The sequence below is a fragment of the Gavialis gangeticus genome, unplaced genomic scaffold, assembly GCF_001723915.1.
Source record: "Gavialis gangeticus isolate Ggan-Ray unplaced genomic scaffold, GavGan_comp1, whole genome shotgun sequence".
NCBI lineage: Eukaryota > Metazoa > Chordata > Crocodylia > Gavialidae > Gavialis > Gavialis gangeticus.
Genome location: NW_017729034.1, coordinates 94,306,180 through 94,325,015, shown reverse-complemented (window position 1 = coordinate 94,325,015; position 18,836 = coordinate 94,306,180). Strand labels below are relative to the sequence as shown.

Here is an 18,836-nt window from a genome sequence, read left to right as displayed (position 1 = left end):
AGTGTAATCCAATATCCTTAAACTTACTTTGAATCTAGTTCTGCATACCAACTCCTCAGCCCAATCCTAGTTATAAATGATCCTATACTATTTGCCTAACAAAAAGATTAGAGCAGTGGGAGCCAACGTTTCTGGCAGGCATGTCACAAATTAAGCCTTGTGCCCTCTCTAAATGCCATTTCCCCTGCCTCATCTGTTACTCTGCTTCCTGCCCTGTGCTCCCTGTCTTATCTGCTATTCTGCTTTCTGTTCCCTGCCCTATTTGCCACTGTGCTCCCCAATCTATACACAGAGCTTGCCTGTGCCACTTGTGGCACGTGTACTGCAGGTTGGCCACATTTGGATTAGAGGCCGAGAGTAGCTGTAACAAACTGGTCCCTGGTTCAAACTAACATAACATGACAACCAAAAATATAAAAAAGTATAAGTATTTCAAACAAATTTTATTTGGTTCTTACATGCTATATAGATTCAAAGAAACTACATGTGTTTAAGTTAATATACATGGAGACCTGTGAAGAAAGCGGAAAAGGAACCCAATTAATTTTGTTATAGCACAAACTATTACTGAAACATTCTGACCGAATGGCTTTATGATCTGGCAGGTAAGTGAGCTCCCCAGGACTTAAGTCCATCTCTTTTATAGTAAGACACACATCTTGCAGCTGTATTAAGTCAGCCCATTAAAACATTCTTACTAAAACAGTTTCTCTTTTAATAGATTTTCTGCACTTTTGCTCCTGATAGGCCTGATCCAGTGCCCAGTGAAGTTCATCAAAGGAATCTTCCTGGGGCACATCCTCAACTGGTGTGAACAATTGTAAGTCCTCAGTTGACGCCAGCTGTGAATTTGCCCCGTTGACTTCAGTGAATACTGCATCAAGACCTGGTAGGATCTCTCAAGAACAATGAATAAGTAGTAATTTCTACTGATCAGAGCACTGTTCATAAACACAAAAGGTCCAGGATTTTAGTCATGCTCAGCAGCAGCAAAAGTGACATGGGTGGAATGATGAAAGTGAAACTGGTGTCGGTGGGATAAAGAGGAATGGTAAGATTCTGGTCACTATCCTACAGTAAAATGTACTGCATTTTAAAAATGCACATTAAACAAACAAATAAAGCAGCCACTGACCCATTATATTCTGTTTGCTCTGAAACGAGCAAAACCAAGAAGCTCTGGGATCTTCTCCCACAATCGAGTTTTCACACCATCTTCATCATCTGGTAAGGCAAAGAAAACTCCCTCCATTGTTGTGAACAGCAGCATTCCACAGGAGTTGGAATCGTGTGTGCATGTGTACCTTTTACAGTGGAGTGAACATGAATGTAACTAATAAAATCAAGTTTGCAATATCATTTTATTACATTTTTCTAATTTATTCAATTAAATTATTCATTTTTGTTTACTGAACAAAATCCATAAATACATCATCTAGGAGAACAACAGGTTTTCCTTGTGTCCATGAAAAAATAACGCTCTCAAATTTTCACATTTTAAAACCTGCTCCATTTTGTTTCTTTTTTTCCCCCAAAGAAAAGGTAAGAAGAGCATAGTGACATCTGAATTTACAGAATGTCCATGTCACGTTACATTTACAAGAACCTGATACAGAAGCCTACACTTTGCCCCCATAATTAGAGTTCTCTGCAATAACATTTAAACCAACAGGTTTAAATGAAACACCATGTTAGCCCTACTTGTAGGGCTCTGAGGTGTTTATTTTTCAAGTATTAGATCCAGAAAATGTAAAAGATTCTTTGCCAATTTTTACATTTATATCTTTTAAAACCAAATACCCATCTTTAAAAAACAAAACAAAAAAAATCAGGCCCTTTGCCCCTATCAGCTCATTACTTTCAGATTCCAGTGTCTTTGTCTTAAAGATGCAGAAAGTATCCATTTACTAAATAAAGAGGCTTGTTGGAAAAAGCAATTTTAAGTAATGCACATGAAGCATGATTTCTAATGGTGAAAACTATTAGATAGAAAGGTACTCCAAATCTATTCCCCATCATTTCTTCTGCTGGTTTTGCTAAGGTCCTTTCAAAAAGATATCCAAGAAATCTTTAGAAAAACTGGAGAGAAAATAAAACACTCCTTCATAGTATGGAAGGAAATCCACCGGCTGCAGAGATGCTTACTTCACCTTTGGTTGTTCAGAAGAAATGGTTAGATAACCTCTGTAATAAAGGGTAGTAAAAAAAGGAGAACAGATTATCAGACAGGAATGATACTTATCCAAAAATCCTGTTTACATAGCACTTTCAATGACTGACTCTTTTCCTCAAATTTTCTATGCACTGAGGAGGAAAATGTTGCCACCTGTGTCTGATTTACCTTGCACTATTCATGCTTCTGTTCATACCCAATAGATAAAAAGTAAGTCTGCTGCTTTGCACTGACTGTGGCTGCAGACAAAACCTTCTGTAGCAAATATCAGAAAATAACCTGATAAGGGGAGTTATTCAGAATTTGAATCACAAAGCCAGCAGCTATATCCCACTCGCCTCCTTCCATGAAGAGCATATCACAGTTTTACATTTGAAGATGTGTAACAGGCTGGCAGTTCTCAAGCAGCTAATTGTGTATTTGCTATGCCATGCTGCCAGGTAAGAGCATCACACAAACGTTTTAATATAACCTCACGAAGCAATGAATGCAAGGGTAACTAGGAACTCTCTGAAATTAAACTTAAGATTCAACACAATTCGCATAGTACTCTGCATGTACACACACCTTTGCAAGTGCATAGTAAGACATGTTCCATGCTCCAAAAAGCTTACAGCCTAAGGGGTTTAAATTAGCGATCTGGTTATGTACATCAATTAAATACTTCATATTTTCTGTCTATTACAATGTGCAATATTACAATATTACAATTTTTTAATGATGTAGAGCAAACCTACCGGCTGTTTGATGTGTTTGAACAGTATCTACCTGAGGCAATAGAGTCCCCTTATCATCAAAGGCTAAAATTGGATTTAAAGGAATTCCAGGGCTATTGCTTCCATCATTGTTCAAGGAATCTAATCTGGATGCTTTAGATCCAATGGGTAAGTTTATGATCTCTTCAAAGTTGTCATTCTGCACAGACATTCCATTCTCATTTGGGTTTTTTTCTGGATTGAGATTACTAGAAGCAAAAATATAAATATAATTTCCTAATACAGTTCATAGATGTGTCTAACAAACAACCACAAACTGAAACCCAATATTCCTCACATTTTAGAGGATGTTCAGTTTCATTGCTGTTCAGTGCCCAAAGTTGTTGGGGCAGTGGTGAGCTAATGAACCGAGGATTAACTTTCACTTTTATTAGCAACCCAAACTTCTTTTCTCCCTAAAGCAAATTTCTGCTTCTTAGGAAAAAAAATCTCAGAGCTAACTTGGACTGAAAAAAAGGCCCTCAGCACTCTAGCATACCCTTCATTAGAACCTGGATAAAGTCTACATGAATATATTCCAGCTGATCTGTCAATATCAAGATATCACACTGAAAGAAATGTATTCTGAACAAGCAAAATTACAAGTGGAAAAGACCGTGTGAATCTAGAGTGATTTACTGCCTTCTAAAACTCAGTTACTCAACTAATAGTCATACTACATACATATCACAGAGATAATCTTCAGACCTGTTCTGTTCAATAATGTTCCACTGCAGTGCAGGAGATGTATTCAATGCACTCGCTAATTTTATTTCCATGTGTTATACCTAGGTATGACAATCGGCTTCACCAGATCATTAATACACACATTATGGTCATGGAAAGTGATTGATGACACCATATTTTTTCTGTTTTGTCCATTCACTGTGGAAAATGCGGATTTTCTCCTTTGAAAGAGCAAAACGTGGGAAATCATGGGCTTCCCCTTGCAGGCTGGCAAAGTTCTGGCCTGCAAGGAGATGTCTAGGGCTAGGGGCAGCAGGATGCAGGGGGTGCATCACATGCACGTGGCCAGTAATACAGCCAGGCAACAGAGAGCAGCTCCCCCAGCTGTCTGCAGGTAAGTCTATAGGGGGTGGGAGGGGGCATTGGGCTGGGAGTGGGGCAGCCTAAGGCCCCCATGGTGAGGGAGAGAGTGAGGCAGGGTTGGCGGCTGGCACTGGGGGTGCTGCCCAGCTGGGGCCCAGGGCCAGAATGCACAGCCATGGGGGCCCAGTTGGAGAAGTGGGACAGAGTTACAGGTGGCTTGTCCAGGGTGGCAGGGAGGAGGCTGGCTCCCCACTGCTGTGTATACTCCATGTCGCCACTGCTGTTGCTGGTGCCTTGCCATGGCAGGCAGGGAGTGCACTGCCACAGCAGCATGGCTGGCACAGGCTTCTGGCAGCGGCAGCAGCACTACCAAACCTCTCCACCTTCCTGTATCAGGTTTAACCCACTGGCCTGCAGAGGCCCCAGGAGGAGGGCAGCAGAGTGGGGAGCCCCGAGTCCTGCAGCAGGCAGACCTACATCCTCCCCTGTCCCCATGGGCTCTGCTTAGTTCTGCTCAGGCCATAACACCTGTGGGGGGTGAGGGAGGCAGGCATATGTCTCGCCTTTGCATTTTGAAAAGGTGGTCACCCTACTGACACTATCCTAGCAGGATAATGAGAGCAATAAAGCTAATCAAAAGAAAGTAATGAATCACTAGAATCAACTGCACCTGGTTCAAATTCACAGATGACACTAAGAGGTAGGGAGACGTGGGCACGCTAGAAGGGAGGGACATGCTGCAATTGGATCTGGACAGGTTACAGGGGTGGGTGGATGAGACTAAGATGGGATTCAATACTGACAAGTGCAGGGTACTGTACCTAGGGAAGAAGAACCAGCAGCATACCTACAGGCTGGGAAACTCCCTTCTCGTCAGCACAGAGGCTGAAAAAGATCTTGGAGTCATTACAGAGTCCAAGATGAACATGGGCCGCCAATGTGGGGATGCAGTCAGGAAGGCCAACTGCACCTTGTCATGCATCCATAGATACATCACAAGCAGGTCCAAGGAGGTGATGCTCCCCCTCTATGCAACACTGGTCAGGCCACAGTTGGAGTACTGCATCTAGTTCTGGGTGCTGCACTTCAGGAGGGATATGGACAACATGGAGAGGGTCCAGAGGAGGGCCACTCACATGATCAGGGGTCAGCAAGGCAGGCCCTATAAGGAGAGGCTACAGGACCTGAACCTGTTCAGCCTCCCCAAGAGAAGGCTGAGAGGGGACCTGGTGGCCATCTATAAACTGGCCAAGGGAGACCAGGAGGCAATGGGAGAGTCCCTGTTCCCCTGAGCACTACTGGGAGTAACAAGGAATAATGGCCATAAGTTGGCAGAGAGTAGATTCAGGTTAGATATCAGGAGGCGCTACTTCACAGTCAGGGCAGCTTAGATGTGGAACCAACTTCCAAGGAAAGCGGTGCTCACTCTACCCTGGGAGTCTTCAAAAGGAGGCTAGATAGACGCCTTGCCGGGGTCGTTTGACCCCAGCACTCTTTCCTGCCCATGGCAGGGGGTCACACTTGATGATCTGCTCAGGTCCCTTCTGACCCTACCAAATATGAAACTATGAATTGCTTATTTGGCTCCTGTCCCTTTTATTTTTCAATTTCTTTGTTCACGTGGGCATGAAATGGGATTTAGGTCCTGGCCCCAGCACCCAGACCTGTAGCCTGGGTCTCTGAGCAAGCAGAGTTCTAGAGCAGGGGAGCATACACCACAGTAATAAATAAATCAGCCTAAATGCTCCCTGCTTCTTGACTTGGGCTCCATTGGGAAACTGAAGGATTTCAAGCATTCTGAATCCAGAAATTCAATCCATAGACTATTTAAAATTATGCAATTACTAGAGGCCAAATCTTGACCATGCCCCCTACTCATCTTCCTAAGAGGCACTGATGGTGCAAAATACAACCCAAGTTGTAATGGGAGGGCAATGTGGGTTCCAAATTGTACAAGATGTGTTGAGTTTGATCCTTGTACATCACCAAACACAAATCAGCATTTGTGGTATGTGGGGAGTGCACATAGAGACCTTTAGCCAGTGGATGCATCACTGTGCAGAGCAATTAGCTGTTAAATTTAAATTTTTCTGGGAGATAAGAGTAATAGCTGTAAAGGCTCCTAAAACCTGTGGACTACAGTGAGAAGCTTTGTTGTGGCTCCCATCCCCTAGGAATTCTGTTGGATACTTCCCTGTGCAAACCCATTTACTCGGGCTTTGCAAAAAGAAAAGAACTTAAGCTATTGTATCAAAGCCCTCTAAAACCAAATGCAAGACCTTTTTTGGCCTAAGCCAAACCTTATTTAACATATAATCCACTTCAGACATTTCCTAAAGACACCGAGTCATTCAGCAGCATCATTTTCCATGTTGCTGCTTTTTTTTGTATAGTATACTACCTGGCTTCTATTTTTGTTGATGCTGGTAGGTTGTATTTATTCCTTTCTCACTGTGCCTGCTTGCAGGTTCTTTCTACACTGAATATGATGCTACCTGACAGTCATTATTAGGGAGGCACATATTGTATTATAATCATCAAGGTGCATTTAAAATGGAGAAATAATTAGCATTTAGTAGCTGCCTTATACAATTGCAAAATGGCTTTATGCAGTTCATCTAGCATGGTTCAGTGCTCAGTGTCACTGCCAGAACTTCTCAGCAGGAACATCCTTGTCAATATGACAGGAGGCTAAGAATCCCACAGGCATATGGAGAGATTGATGGAGGATGAGTTCCTCTTTTAATTAGTGCCAATCATACTGCAGTGCATGCTGGCCGTAATGGTTTGTTTGCCAACTTCTCATATTCTGATTTTTCATTGATATTTTGGCAGTACCTGCATAAAACATGAACACACAATGAGATAATTGCCTTGCAGAAAGCCAGATATGAGAAGAGCAAATACTGAAACTGAAATAAACTGACAGATCAAGCCAAGTAACACCAGCTTTTGCTTGGCTAACTACAAATGTTGGCAAAGACCTGGCACAGTCATAACAAGTATGAGCCCTTTAATGGATTCTGAAGCTATGTGACAAGGTTAGGTGTGTGACCTGAGGTAGCAGGAGAGGGTAAGAAGGCAGGAGGCTACATTTAGATTTCAAAGTAGAACGGGGAGAGAGACTGGAATCCCTAAGAAGAGACAAGAGACAGAGTTGTGAGAGACACGGGATATATGATAAACGTGAAGGAGAAGAAGGTGCAAATTGCCTGTAAAAACCAAGGCAAGGATAAGGCCTGTGGGACTGCTCTCACCACCCGGGATGACCTGCAGATCTCTCAGAAAGACTTTCTGAATACCTGACTGCAAGCAGACGATCTTGCCCTCAGGATTATGTAAGATTTATGGAAGGCTTTCTGTTCTTTTTGGCTTATTATATTGCATTTTAAGTTGGGCTAAGTTTTATTTGTTGCCACTGTGTCTTATTGGGCTGTGTTTTAGCTTAGGTGGAGTTTTTCTGCTGTTCTATGCCTGACATTGCAAATTGCTGTGCTCAGTAAACACTCTCTTAAGAGAATGAATTATTCTTGCCCAAGTATTTTATGACTTTAGTACCACTACCTAATGTCTAATATTAAGTCTGGTAACACAAATCACTAGACAAATCAGCTTGCTGGGGTCGTTTGACTCCAGTACTCTTTCCTGCCATGGCAGGGGGTCGGACTTGATGAACTGCTCAGGTCCCTTCCAACCCTACCAACTATGAAACTATGAAATATCACATGCATGTCAACAGAAACTGTACAACTTGTCCCATGGCTACATGGCACTGCTAACATCAAATGCCAAACTTCCGAAAACCACTGCCATAGAGGAATAAAGGTTTCTAATTAACAAGATAATTTTCTGTCTCATGTCAAGTACCTTGTAAAGCAGGTGCAGGCAAAATTCAGCCCATGGGCCAGATTAACCCACCAGGCCATTCTATTTGGCCCCATGTAGAAGCAAGGAGCTGGCTTGGTCCAATGGAGCATGACTCTGCAGCTCCCAGCACTCCAGCCAGGAGGGACTGGGCCAGGAAGGCTTCATGCTGCCACTTGCGGCTTCCAGCACACCTTTCAGGAGCTGTGTGCCATCGGGTCAGTCTTGGCTGGCTGCATTCCAGCACATGGGGCTCCCAGCACTGCAACTGGGAGTGCGTGCCTTCAGGCTAGGCTGACTTCATGCCTCTATGTGCAGCTCCCTGCTGGAGTGCTGGAAGCCCCATGTGGAGGCCTGGACCGGCCTAATGGTGCACAGCTCTCACTTGTAGTGCTGGGAACCCCACATGCTGGCAGGGATACCCACATCCCTCCTCAAAGCCCACACACACCCTCCCACAAATCCCACACCAACACACCCCAACCACACCCCACACACAATATACAAGACTAAGACTATATATACTATGCAAACCACATGTAAATCAGGACAGAAATATTTGTCCGAAATAAAATTAAAACATTTTATAACAGATATTTGATATTTAGTATACAATTTGTTTTTTTTCCCCCCAATTCCAAGATGGCAACCCTCCCTCCCACCTCCAAAATGGGAGTACTTCCAGGGGGCAAGGGGAGGGACTTCTGGTAGCAAAGGTCAAGGGTTAGGGGAAGGGCTTCTGGTCCCAACATGGCAATCAGGGGGCAGTGCACTTGTCAAGGGGCATTGTTACCCTTGCAGCCCTCAAGAGCTCACAAAAGTCATTAAGTGGCCCTCCAGGTGAAATAATTGCCCACCCCTGTTGTGAAGTAATCCAAGCTTGTTAACACCTTGAACGGCTTATAGATCAATATCTCTACTCTAAAAGCATGGCACTCCAGATTGCATGGAGGAGAAGTAAGGTTGTAAATGCACAATTATTTCAAGAAAATTATTTTCTGTACGAGGGAGAGGCAGCCTCTCTCTCAAGAACAAATAAAAATTGCCCTTCTGCATTAAAATTTCATCACTAAAATGCTTGCTGGCAAATAAGATACTATACTTTCAAATAATACTGCAAAGACTACAAGTGCTATTTTTATAAATTCAATCCCTACAACTGATCAAAGTGGGTAACTTCAGAACACTGCGGGAACCGTTTCCTTACAGACCAACAACGGAGAGTGGTGTTTACCTTTAACCAGCTTCAGCACTTGCATGGGAACATCAGGAAATAAACAATTATTTTTAACATCCTTCACACTTTATACTCCCAATGATGTTCTCACCTGTCCATATTTACAGTAGGTGGATGTGAAATGACCACATGTGCACAAGTTATTGGCTGTCCATTGTGTGGCAATTCTGTTGCCCGTTGAAGTTGAGTGTGCATGACAGATTGTAATGGAGCCGTAGGACTGGTTACTAGCAGAGAAAAGAAAGAAAGAAAAAAAAAAGTCTGCAAAAATGTAAAGCAATAAAATCTGCCAAGCAAAATGGAATTAAAAATCCCTTCCATCCAGATCTTGTATAGTCAAGAATACTCCAGTCTGTAATTATCCATATTGGGACTATTTTTTATAGCAGTAACTAGGGTGGGGAGCTTGGGGAAGCTGCCCCAGACACCAACTTGGGAGTGCCTCATGGAAAAAAAAATGGATGTTGCTGCAGCTGCACAATCATGCTAGTTAGTGACACAGAGGCCACTGGAAGCCAGAGCTACCCTGGGCTCCTGGCCGCATCATTATGTCTATGGATGTCTACCTTCACACATTAATATAACTTCATAATAAATGAAAAAGCAAAATCTCAGTGTGAAATGTTTCTTTGGAACAGCAGTAAGCTCCTATTTTTAAAGTGTTTTCTATAAAACGTGTTCATACAAAGAAATTCATACAGACTTGTGCCTTACGCATCCCTCACAAAGAAAACAAAGCCAAGATGAAAGACATTGCTGCTCTGTCTGAAATCAACAAAAACTCAGCAAATGCAGCAATTTTGTATTGTATCAAGATACGGGGAGCCCCTGGGGCACAATTAATACCCCATAGGTACTACCATTTATCTCTCAGTTGGGAACCATCTCAGCAAGGACTGCAAAACCCAAGCCCAACATGTGGGGAGAGGAGGATGCATTTTCAATCTTAAGTATACTGTTTGGGGCTTTTGTCCATTTAAGATGCAATACAAAATGAATGTTGTTCTGTGGTTGACTTTCACTTTGGATGAAAAAAATATGCTACACTGTTTAAAAGGTTAAGTGGTGGAGGTCCTTGGAATGTGTATGAAAACAAAAATGTCAATATGCTGCTGCTGGAAATTGCTGCATTGACAGTGATCTGCTCATCCAAAGAATGAGCAATGCAAGCTTCTTCACGTTTCTCTACTCGAGCACCTCAAATCCAGATCTGTGGGTAGGTGGCCACCTCCACAGTTCAGCCACAAAGATCAATGAATCCTTGGCTTCCCTGCTGGTACTACCACGTGTGGAAGCCTGTTTTGTGACATGAAATCTGTTCACCAGAATCTGGGTTCAGGCCTCTTAACTCATATCATAAAGCAGCAGAGAGCTGTTCAATGCTGTAATAATGGGAGGATACTAGTGACCTATTATGGATTTTAACAGCCAACTTGGAAGGTGAAAGAAATAGTATAGTCTGTTTTCAGTTGCCTTGAGGCATCTAGACTTGGTCTGAAAACAACTCCATGTGCATAACGCCTGTGTATAGTCCTAGCCTATTCAGAAGAGGCCCACATGCAAGGATTTGAAGTGATGTAATCACTTCATCAACATTACCTCTATCAAAAGTAGAGATTTACCTAACTCGAGGAGGCAACTGACTGATTTTGTGGGGAGACTGTGGGGCTGGTTGCCATATTCATGGGTTGATTATGCTCCCTCCGGAGGCTGAGGGGCCCCAGTGGCCCTGCTCCTCACCATTGATTAGCTGTGAAGGCTGTCTGTCACATGCTGTCTAATTGAAGAGGGGCGGGGCCACATGACAGGCAGCCCTCTCAACTAGTCAGCAGCAAGGGGTGGAGAAGGCTGCGGCAGCAGACATCTTGAGCTGCCCTGTGTGCTGGCAGTCCTCCCTTCCTGGCCAGCTGTGCAGCAGCACCATGAGGTCTGATGGCTCCTTCTGGGAGACCGTGGCAATTTCAAAATAAAACCATTTGCAGTGTAATGAGTCAGAAACTACACAGTAGCAGAGACCACTGATGGTGGCATTGTTTAATGCAACCATCATTTAAAATGTAAAGGAGTGATAGGGTCCAGTAAATGATCACTGCACAAAAAATGGCTCTTTCAAAATTGCCACTACTTTCTGAGTGGTGTTGGTTGCAGCCGCGTTGGTCTAAGGACATAGGCAGACAAGGTTCTTTGGGTAAAAGTGATAGCTATTATTAGACCAATTAAATAGTTGGGAAAATTGTTCTTTGCAAGCTTTCCGGCACAAACACCCTTCTTCAGGCATAAGGAGAGTTATTACTTTCTGACGCACCCTCCTATTCGTTATTTAGCCAAAGTACTCAAAAACATTGCCCCTGGAAGCCTACCATAATCTGTCCTTTAAATCTATTGCCAAACTATTTAAAATGCCCTCTTAGCTTGATAGATGATAGTGACATCAGAGCAACCCCAAGCATTAGCTGCTTATGGTGTTGCAGGTTGTTCCCATCAGAAGAAACTGCAGAAAGAGTCAGATGTTTCTGTGGTCTAACCTGCTTATTTACAAAGCCTGTTCAAAGTCCCATTTCCATTATGGTAGCAGGAAGTAGACAGAAGAAAGTGCCTTTGTTTCCAGTGCCAAACCCATTCCAACCAACACTTTTTCAGCTGGAAAAAACACTCACTTTCTCTCTCTCTCTCTCTCTCTGTTTTTGTTTAGGGCTTGCTCAGGCTGTATCTGATGCTGCCTCTTTCAGCTTCTCTGATTTTATCACCTCTCTTTCCTGAGCACACAAACATAATAACAGCCAGTGAAAGCCCACCTAGTGGGCCCAGATGTCTTTTTTTTAGCAGGTGAATGACTAATTGTTGGGGTAGCTCTTGCTTCTGGTACACCTAGTTCCATGAAGAAACAATTATTTCTCATAACTCTTAAAAGTGAGGGGCAGCAGTTGTTCCAAGTCTGTTAACAGTATCTATTAAAATGTTCAGAAGGGGAACGTTCAGAAGAATAGTTTATAGGCTAATATACCACTCCCTGTATCATTAAGTACACTATGTTGTACTTAATTAAGTACATTTATTTCAGGCACTTGCACTTTTCAGACTTAGCCACTTAGGTTAACATTTTACAAACTGGTTATCTGTCTTAGGCGGACGGGGAGGGCAGGGGGATGGGTTGAAATTTCAGCCAAATCAGTTTACCTGTTTCTAAAGATGAGACTAGGGGAACATATGTTCTTTTCCAACATTAAAACTTTCTATTGTTTGTTTGCTTTTTGTGGAAGGTTTGAATTTTCCTTCACTTTAAAGCAGGGATTTGAAATATGGCAAGGGCCTTTCTGTCACAACCATGACTTTTGCTATCCCCAAGGCCAAATTATAAGGCTGAACATTCACATGTCACACCTTCTCAGCAGACACTAATAGGGTGCAAGAGCCCAAACTAGATGTGGATGAATTACTTTCAACCAATGTCCTTGTTACTGAAAAATGCAATAAAAAGTAACAAAAAATTAAACTTAAAGTAGCAGTACAGATGGTGGTGGCATTCCCACATTACCAAAGTAGTTCTGGCCCTCACATGGGCTTCTAGGTATCCCAGTTTAAATCTCTTCTCCGCCTTTCAGGATTTGAACCCTAATCTTTTACCTCCCAGAGAGTGTCCTCACCACTAGACTCTAGAGATGTTCTTTCACATACAAGTGCTCTCTGACTAAAGGAATATTTAAACAATCCACGCAAAGAGGAATAGTATAAACAGTGGAGACTGAGAACACCCCACCATAGACTACATTTTAGTATGTATTTAGTTTACATTAAAAAAAATTAAAGTATAACCTGAACGTTTCTTCTTTTCATCTATGGAAAAGCTCCCATAGAACTCTAGTTATAGCATCTGCTTTAAACACCTCAGGATTTTAAGAAAGGGGAGGAAATACTACAAACCTTTATAGAAAAAGCACATTATTAAGGTTGTAAACTCAGGCACCCAAAATTCAGAAATGCCAGAGCGAAGGTGGTCTGTGCAGTCTTAATGCGTCCCTGTTGTATGCACTAAGATGATCCTCAATATGTGATCACCTACTATTCCTCCATCAGCTCTCTGCCTTATTTCGTGTACAGAATGGATGGCATTCATTTACTGACAGAGCATCTGCACGATATATGGCCCTAGCACCTTATTTATAGCACACTATTGAAACCCTGCTCTGAAGAACTATAAATTTCCCCATAGGCTCATAGCTGTACAGTCTGAGAACTTCACAATGAATATATTTCCACAACACCTCTCTAAGACAAGCATACGTATTACCATTTTACAGATGGGAGAGGAAAGTCATCTTTCAAATTCTAGATAGATCCATTCCAAAAAATAAACCCAAAAAACGCACAACTGAACCTTGTTCACATTATGCATTTATGAAGTAATTTTTTGCCGTCTTATACCTGAAACTTGTAGAATCATAGAAAGCTAGGGATGCCAGAGACCTCAAGGGGTCATCTAGTCCAACCCCCTGCTCAAAGCAGGACCATCCCCAACTAGATCATCCCAGCCAGGGCTTTGTCAGGACAGGCCTTAAAAACTTCCATGGATGGAGAGTCCACCACCTCTCTAGGTAACTTGTTACAATGCTTTACCACCCTCCTTGTGAGGAAGTTTTTCCTAATATTCAACCTAAACCTCTCTTGCTGCAACTTGAGACCACTGCATCTTATTCTGTCATCACTGACAACAGTCCAGCTCCATCCCCTTTGGACCCCCCCTTCAGGTAGTTGAAGGCTGCTATTAAATCCCCTCTTAATCTTTTCTTCTCCAAACTAAATTAAGACCAGTTCCTTCACCCTCTACTCAAAAGTCATGTGCCCCGGCCCCCAAACCATTTTCACTGCTCTCCACTGGACCCTCTCCAGCTTGTCCACATCCTTTCTCTAGTGCGGGGCTGAAAACTGGACACAGTTCCCCAGATGTGGCCTCACCAGTGCAGAATAGAAGGGAATAATTACTTCCCTTGATCTGCTGGCAATGCAGCCCAGTATGCTGTTTGCCTTCTGGACAACAAGGGCACACCTGACTCATATCCATCTTATTGTCTACTGTAATCCCCAGGTCCTTATCTGCAGAGCTGAGGCTTAGCCACTCAGCCCCCAGCCTGTATTGGTGCTTGGGATTGTTCCGTCCTAAGTGCAGGACTTTGCACTTGTCCTTGTTGAACCTCATGAGATTCCTTTTGGCCCAATCCTCCAATGTGTCAAGGTCTCTCTGAATCCTAGCCCTACCCACCAGTATATTTACTACGTCCCCCAGCTTGGTGTCATCTGTGAACTTGCTGAGGGCGCAATCCATCCCATCTTATAGATCATTAATGAAGATATTGAACAAAACTGGCTCCAGGACCAACCCCTGGGGCACTCTGCTTGATACTGGTTGCCAGCTAGACATTGAACCACTGATTACTACCTGTTGAGCCCGACAATCTGGCCAGCTTTCTATCCATCTTACAGTCCATTCAGCCAATCCATACGTCCTCAGCTTGCTTGTAAGAATGCTGTGGGAGGCTTACTAAATTCAATGTACATTGTAGCCACTGCTTTCCCCACATCCACAGAGACAGTTACCTCATCACAGAAGACATTCAGGTTGGTCAGGCATGTCTTGCCCTTGGTGAATCCATGCTGACTGTTCCTAATCACCTTCTCCTCCAAGTGCTTAGAAATGGATTCTCTGAGGACCTGCTCCATGATTTTTCTGGGGACTGAGGTGAGGTTAACTGGTCTGTAGTTTCTTCTTCCCTTTCTTAAAGATGAACATATTTGCCCCTTTTCCCAATAGTCTGGTACCTCCCTCAATCACCATAAGTTTTACAAGACAATGGCCAGCAGCTCTGCAATCACATCAGCCAACTCTCTCAGCAACCTCAGATGCACTGCATCTGCTCCCATGGACATCCAGATTTTCTAAATAGTTCCTAACCTGTTCTTTCATTACTGAGGGCTGCTCACCTCCTTCCCAAACTGTGCTGCCAGGTGCAGCAGTCTGGGAGCTGATCTTGCCTGTGAAGTCTAAGGTGAACAAGGCATCGATACTTCAGCCTTTTCCTCCTCATCTGTCACTAGGTTGCCACCCTAATTCAGTAAGGGACCCGCACTTTTCTTGACCTTCCTTTTGTTGCTAACATACCCTTCTTGTTACCCTTCACATCCCTTGCTAGCTGCAACTCCAATTGTGCTTTCACCTTTCTGACTTCACCCCTGCATGCTCAAGCAATATTCTTATACTCCTCCTGAGTTGTTTGTCAAAATTTCCATTTCTTGTAAGCTTCCTTTTTTTGTTTAAGCTCACCAAAGAGTTCTCTGCTAAGCCAAGCTGGTTGCTTGCTACATTTGCTGTTCTTCCTGCACATTGGGGTGGTTTGTTCCTGCACCCACAATAAGATTTCCTTAAAATACAATCAGCAATCCTGCACACCCTTCCCCCTCAGCCCGACCTCCCAGGGGATCCTGCCCAGCAGTTCCTTGAGGAAGTCCAAGATTGATTTTGTGAGGTCTAGGGTCCACACTCTGCTGCTCTCCTTTCTTTTTACAAAGCACTACTACTGATATAACACTTTAGCCTGGAGCCATTTGCTTTAATGACTGAGATAACATGAAACCCTAACAAAACAAGTTAATATGGAAAACCACATCAGAACAGATCCAGAGCTCTAACACCACTCTAAAGAAATGATAGAATTGGCACTTTCAAATTTGATACAACTCTTACCATGAACTTGTTCTTTTTTACTCTAAAGAACATTTTCACAAGTGATGATGAATCAAAACAGTTTTGTCTTGCCAAGCACTAAGTACACAGCCATAAAAAAAATTGATGGCAATACATTTCTAAAAAAGTCTGACAAATTTTTCATTTAGTAATACACAGTTATCTGTGTAGAACTTTTAAATGATGAAGATTCTACTTAAAAATTGACTTACTCCCATCCGTATTCCTGACATTTATTTCAACTAAGTTGTCTTGTAAAATTCCAAAGTCCTATCATTTTCAATTCATTTGGCTTACTATGCTTTTGTTCTTCTACTGTGTTAAGAGCAGAATTAAATGCAATACCTGGTTGTTGAGTAATATTTGCCTTTGATATTTCTCCATTTTGCTGTTCATTAGATTTCTATAAAGAAAACATAGATATGTAAATTAAAAGTAGGATTGGAAAGAAGTGAACTATGCCTAACTATTTATACAGATAAAAAGATGTAGAAAATACCTACAGTTTCTGTGCGCCTAGTCCTTTTCATGATCTCCTCCAGTCTCTACAAACAAAGTGAAAGGATGAGAATGAAAATAACATTCACCGACATTGATTTTTTAAAAAGCTTCTGCAATTATTATCTTAGATAATGCAGCACAACTTGCTGAAAAAAGCAAGATCATTCATTGATTTTTTTCTAGCATTTTAGGAACCTTCTATTAATGTCAGTAGGTCTGGGCCAGGCCTTTAGTGAATTTGAGGCAACGTCTGCAATACATCTGTTTTTCTTCAACATACATGCAAACTGGTGAGATATAGTGCCAAGATTCCATAAAAATACTGAGTTACCTTCTTCCTTTCTAAGCGCTCCTGCTCTTCTCTTTGGAAATGCTTTTCACGCTCTAACCGAATCCGATCTGCCTCTTCTCGCTGGCGAGCTTCTTCTTCTTTCTGAGTGATGGGAAAGGAAAGGAAATAAGGATTGATTTCCAGTGAAATGGCTGATTCACACTGGCATCCATTTATTTTTGTATTGCATCTGAATCTGCAGCAACTTGAAAAGACACTTGGGGGTGTCATGTCAGCAGCAGAATTTTTAGACTGAAGTGCAGGTTTCTTAATTCTTTCGTCTCTTAATGTTATGTAAATTAAAAAACTGGTAATCTTATTTGGTTTTGTAACTACTTTGTGATGAATGCATGAAAACATAGAAAATGAATAATGAAAATGCATTTTCTAACCTTGGGTATTAGAAGAGGAGCCAGCAAAGTGTTCATAAGACTAATGGCAGATGGATGCTTTTGACAGGGTCAAAATAAAACCGGAGAATGTTACTCCCTCCCACTTTCCAGACACTGTCATTGCTTAATAAGAGCAAGGACAAACAGCCACATGCATGTACAGTACCAGCTTTCTTTTCCCGTTTTTTTAATTAAATGCAAAGCTGTCATGGGATGTGATGTACAAAGGCCTCTCAATATGATAAAGCTGCATTGTATACGGAGATGCTGCAAGGAGATCTGCACTTAACAGAGAGGTTTAATTCTGCTTTATATATTAAGGTTATAAAGGAAATATTCCAACTTACCACACCAAGTGCAGAATATACTTTCAGAAACACTTCAGATAAAACTTCTTCATTACTTTTAAAGTTATAACTAATTTCATATGATCCTTATGTCCATGCATATATAATGAGTATTTTGTGAGAGTTTTGGTGAGCCAAAACAATATATTTGATGAGAGGACAAATTCCTTAACATTTATGACACCTATTCAAGTGACGAGGGACATCTAAGTACCTTAACAGACAGGTTCTTTTTCTAAGTGCCTCCTGATACTAATAAGCAAGCATCATTATTACTGTTTCACAGATAGAAAACCAGGCTAGCAAGCTGAAAGTTCAGACTGTAGGAATGTTCCTTACAGGGTGCGTCTACACCAGACACTTTACTGTGCAGCAGACTAATTTGCTGCACAGTAAAGCATCACCATCTACAAATGTGCAGCAATTAGGGTGCAGTAGACTGCGCTGCCAGATAGTTCTGTCAGTTATGAGTGATACCCAGCAGTGCAATAAACTACTGCACTTAAACATATGTGTAGATGGTGATGTGAGAATTAGATTACACTGGCTCATATTGAGCCAGAGTATATTCAGACACATTAATCGAATGTGTAGACATGTCCACAGTGTGAATAATCACACTGAGCAGCAAGCACCTGACTTTTTGAACAGCCATCTTGATTTTAAAGACTGCTTGAGGGGTTAAGTAACAGTATACATATTGATTCAAAACATAATATTAGAGGCAGGAAGAGAGCCCAGGAGTTCAGGTTTCCAGGCTATTGTGAAATCTTCAGCTACTTTAACGCAACTGTATACAACTCTGTCTATTTAGTTATCTTTGCATCTAGCATGATAAAATGGTACGGCAAATTCTTCTCTGGTGCCAATTCAATGGTTTAAATGAAGTTATACCACGAGTGAATTTGACTATAAGGTAAAAGGGAAGACCTGGAATTAAAACAAAAGTCCTACAGAAAAAGGTATACCACCTGTAAAATCCCTCTAGGGAAAATCATCTTTACAGTTCCTTTACAGTTGTCTATGAAATCAAGAGTCAGGTGACAAAGTTTGATTTACTTCTATAGGTCATCTTCATTTTATGGAACCTATACACACACACACACAACAGAAAATGAGGTGGTTAGCTCAAACCACTACCATCAGGACAGATATGGAAACACTTGGAGAAGCCTACTTGTTTTTGAAAGCGCTCCATCTCTTCTCTTTCTTTTTGTTCTTTTTCTTCTGCCTGCCGACGGAGATGTTCTTCTTTTTCTTTCTCCTGCTCTGACTCCCTTTGCTTTCTTTCTGCCTCCTGTTTACGAGCTTCTTCCTCCTCCCGGCGAGCTCTCTCTTCAGCTATTCTCTGCGACAACTGCTCCTTCTTTTGCCTTCAATAAAAAACACAAGTGTAAGAAGCAGATATAGTTATAGTTTCTAGGGTCGGAAGGGACCTGAGCAGATCATC

At 42.1% G+C, this 18,836-nt stretch overlaps 1 protein-coding gene across 5 annotated transcripts in view; it reads right to left on the bottom strand.

Annotated features, from left to right (window-relative positions):
* Positions 1-424: 424 nt before the first annotated feature.
* MAP7 (microtubule associated protein 7) overlaps positions 425-18,836 on the bottom strand; it is a 206,507-nt gene continuing 188,095 nt past the window's right edge. For all 5 annotated transcript variants that reach the window (XM_019527122.1, XM_019527121.1, XM_019527123.1 and 2 more), the window contains 7 exons: positions 18,564-18,759; positions 16,648-16,749; positions 16,312-16,360; positions 16,161-16,220; positions 9,171-9,306; positions 2,911-3,137; positions 425-2,184 (listed from right to left, as the gene is read on the bottom strand). In XM_019527122.1, the coding sequence (XP_019382667.1) occupies positions 2,174-2,184; positions 2,911-3,137; positions 9,171-9,306; positions 16,161-16,220; positions 16,312-16,360; positions 16,648-16,749; positions 18,564-18,759 (781 nt within the window). In that variant the 3' untranslated portion in view covers positions 425-2,173. The remainder of the gene's footprint in view (positions 2,185-2,910; positions 3,138-9,170; positions 9,307-16,160; positions 16,221-16,311; positions 16,361-16,647; positions 16,750-18,563; positions 18,760-18,836) is intronic.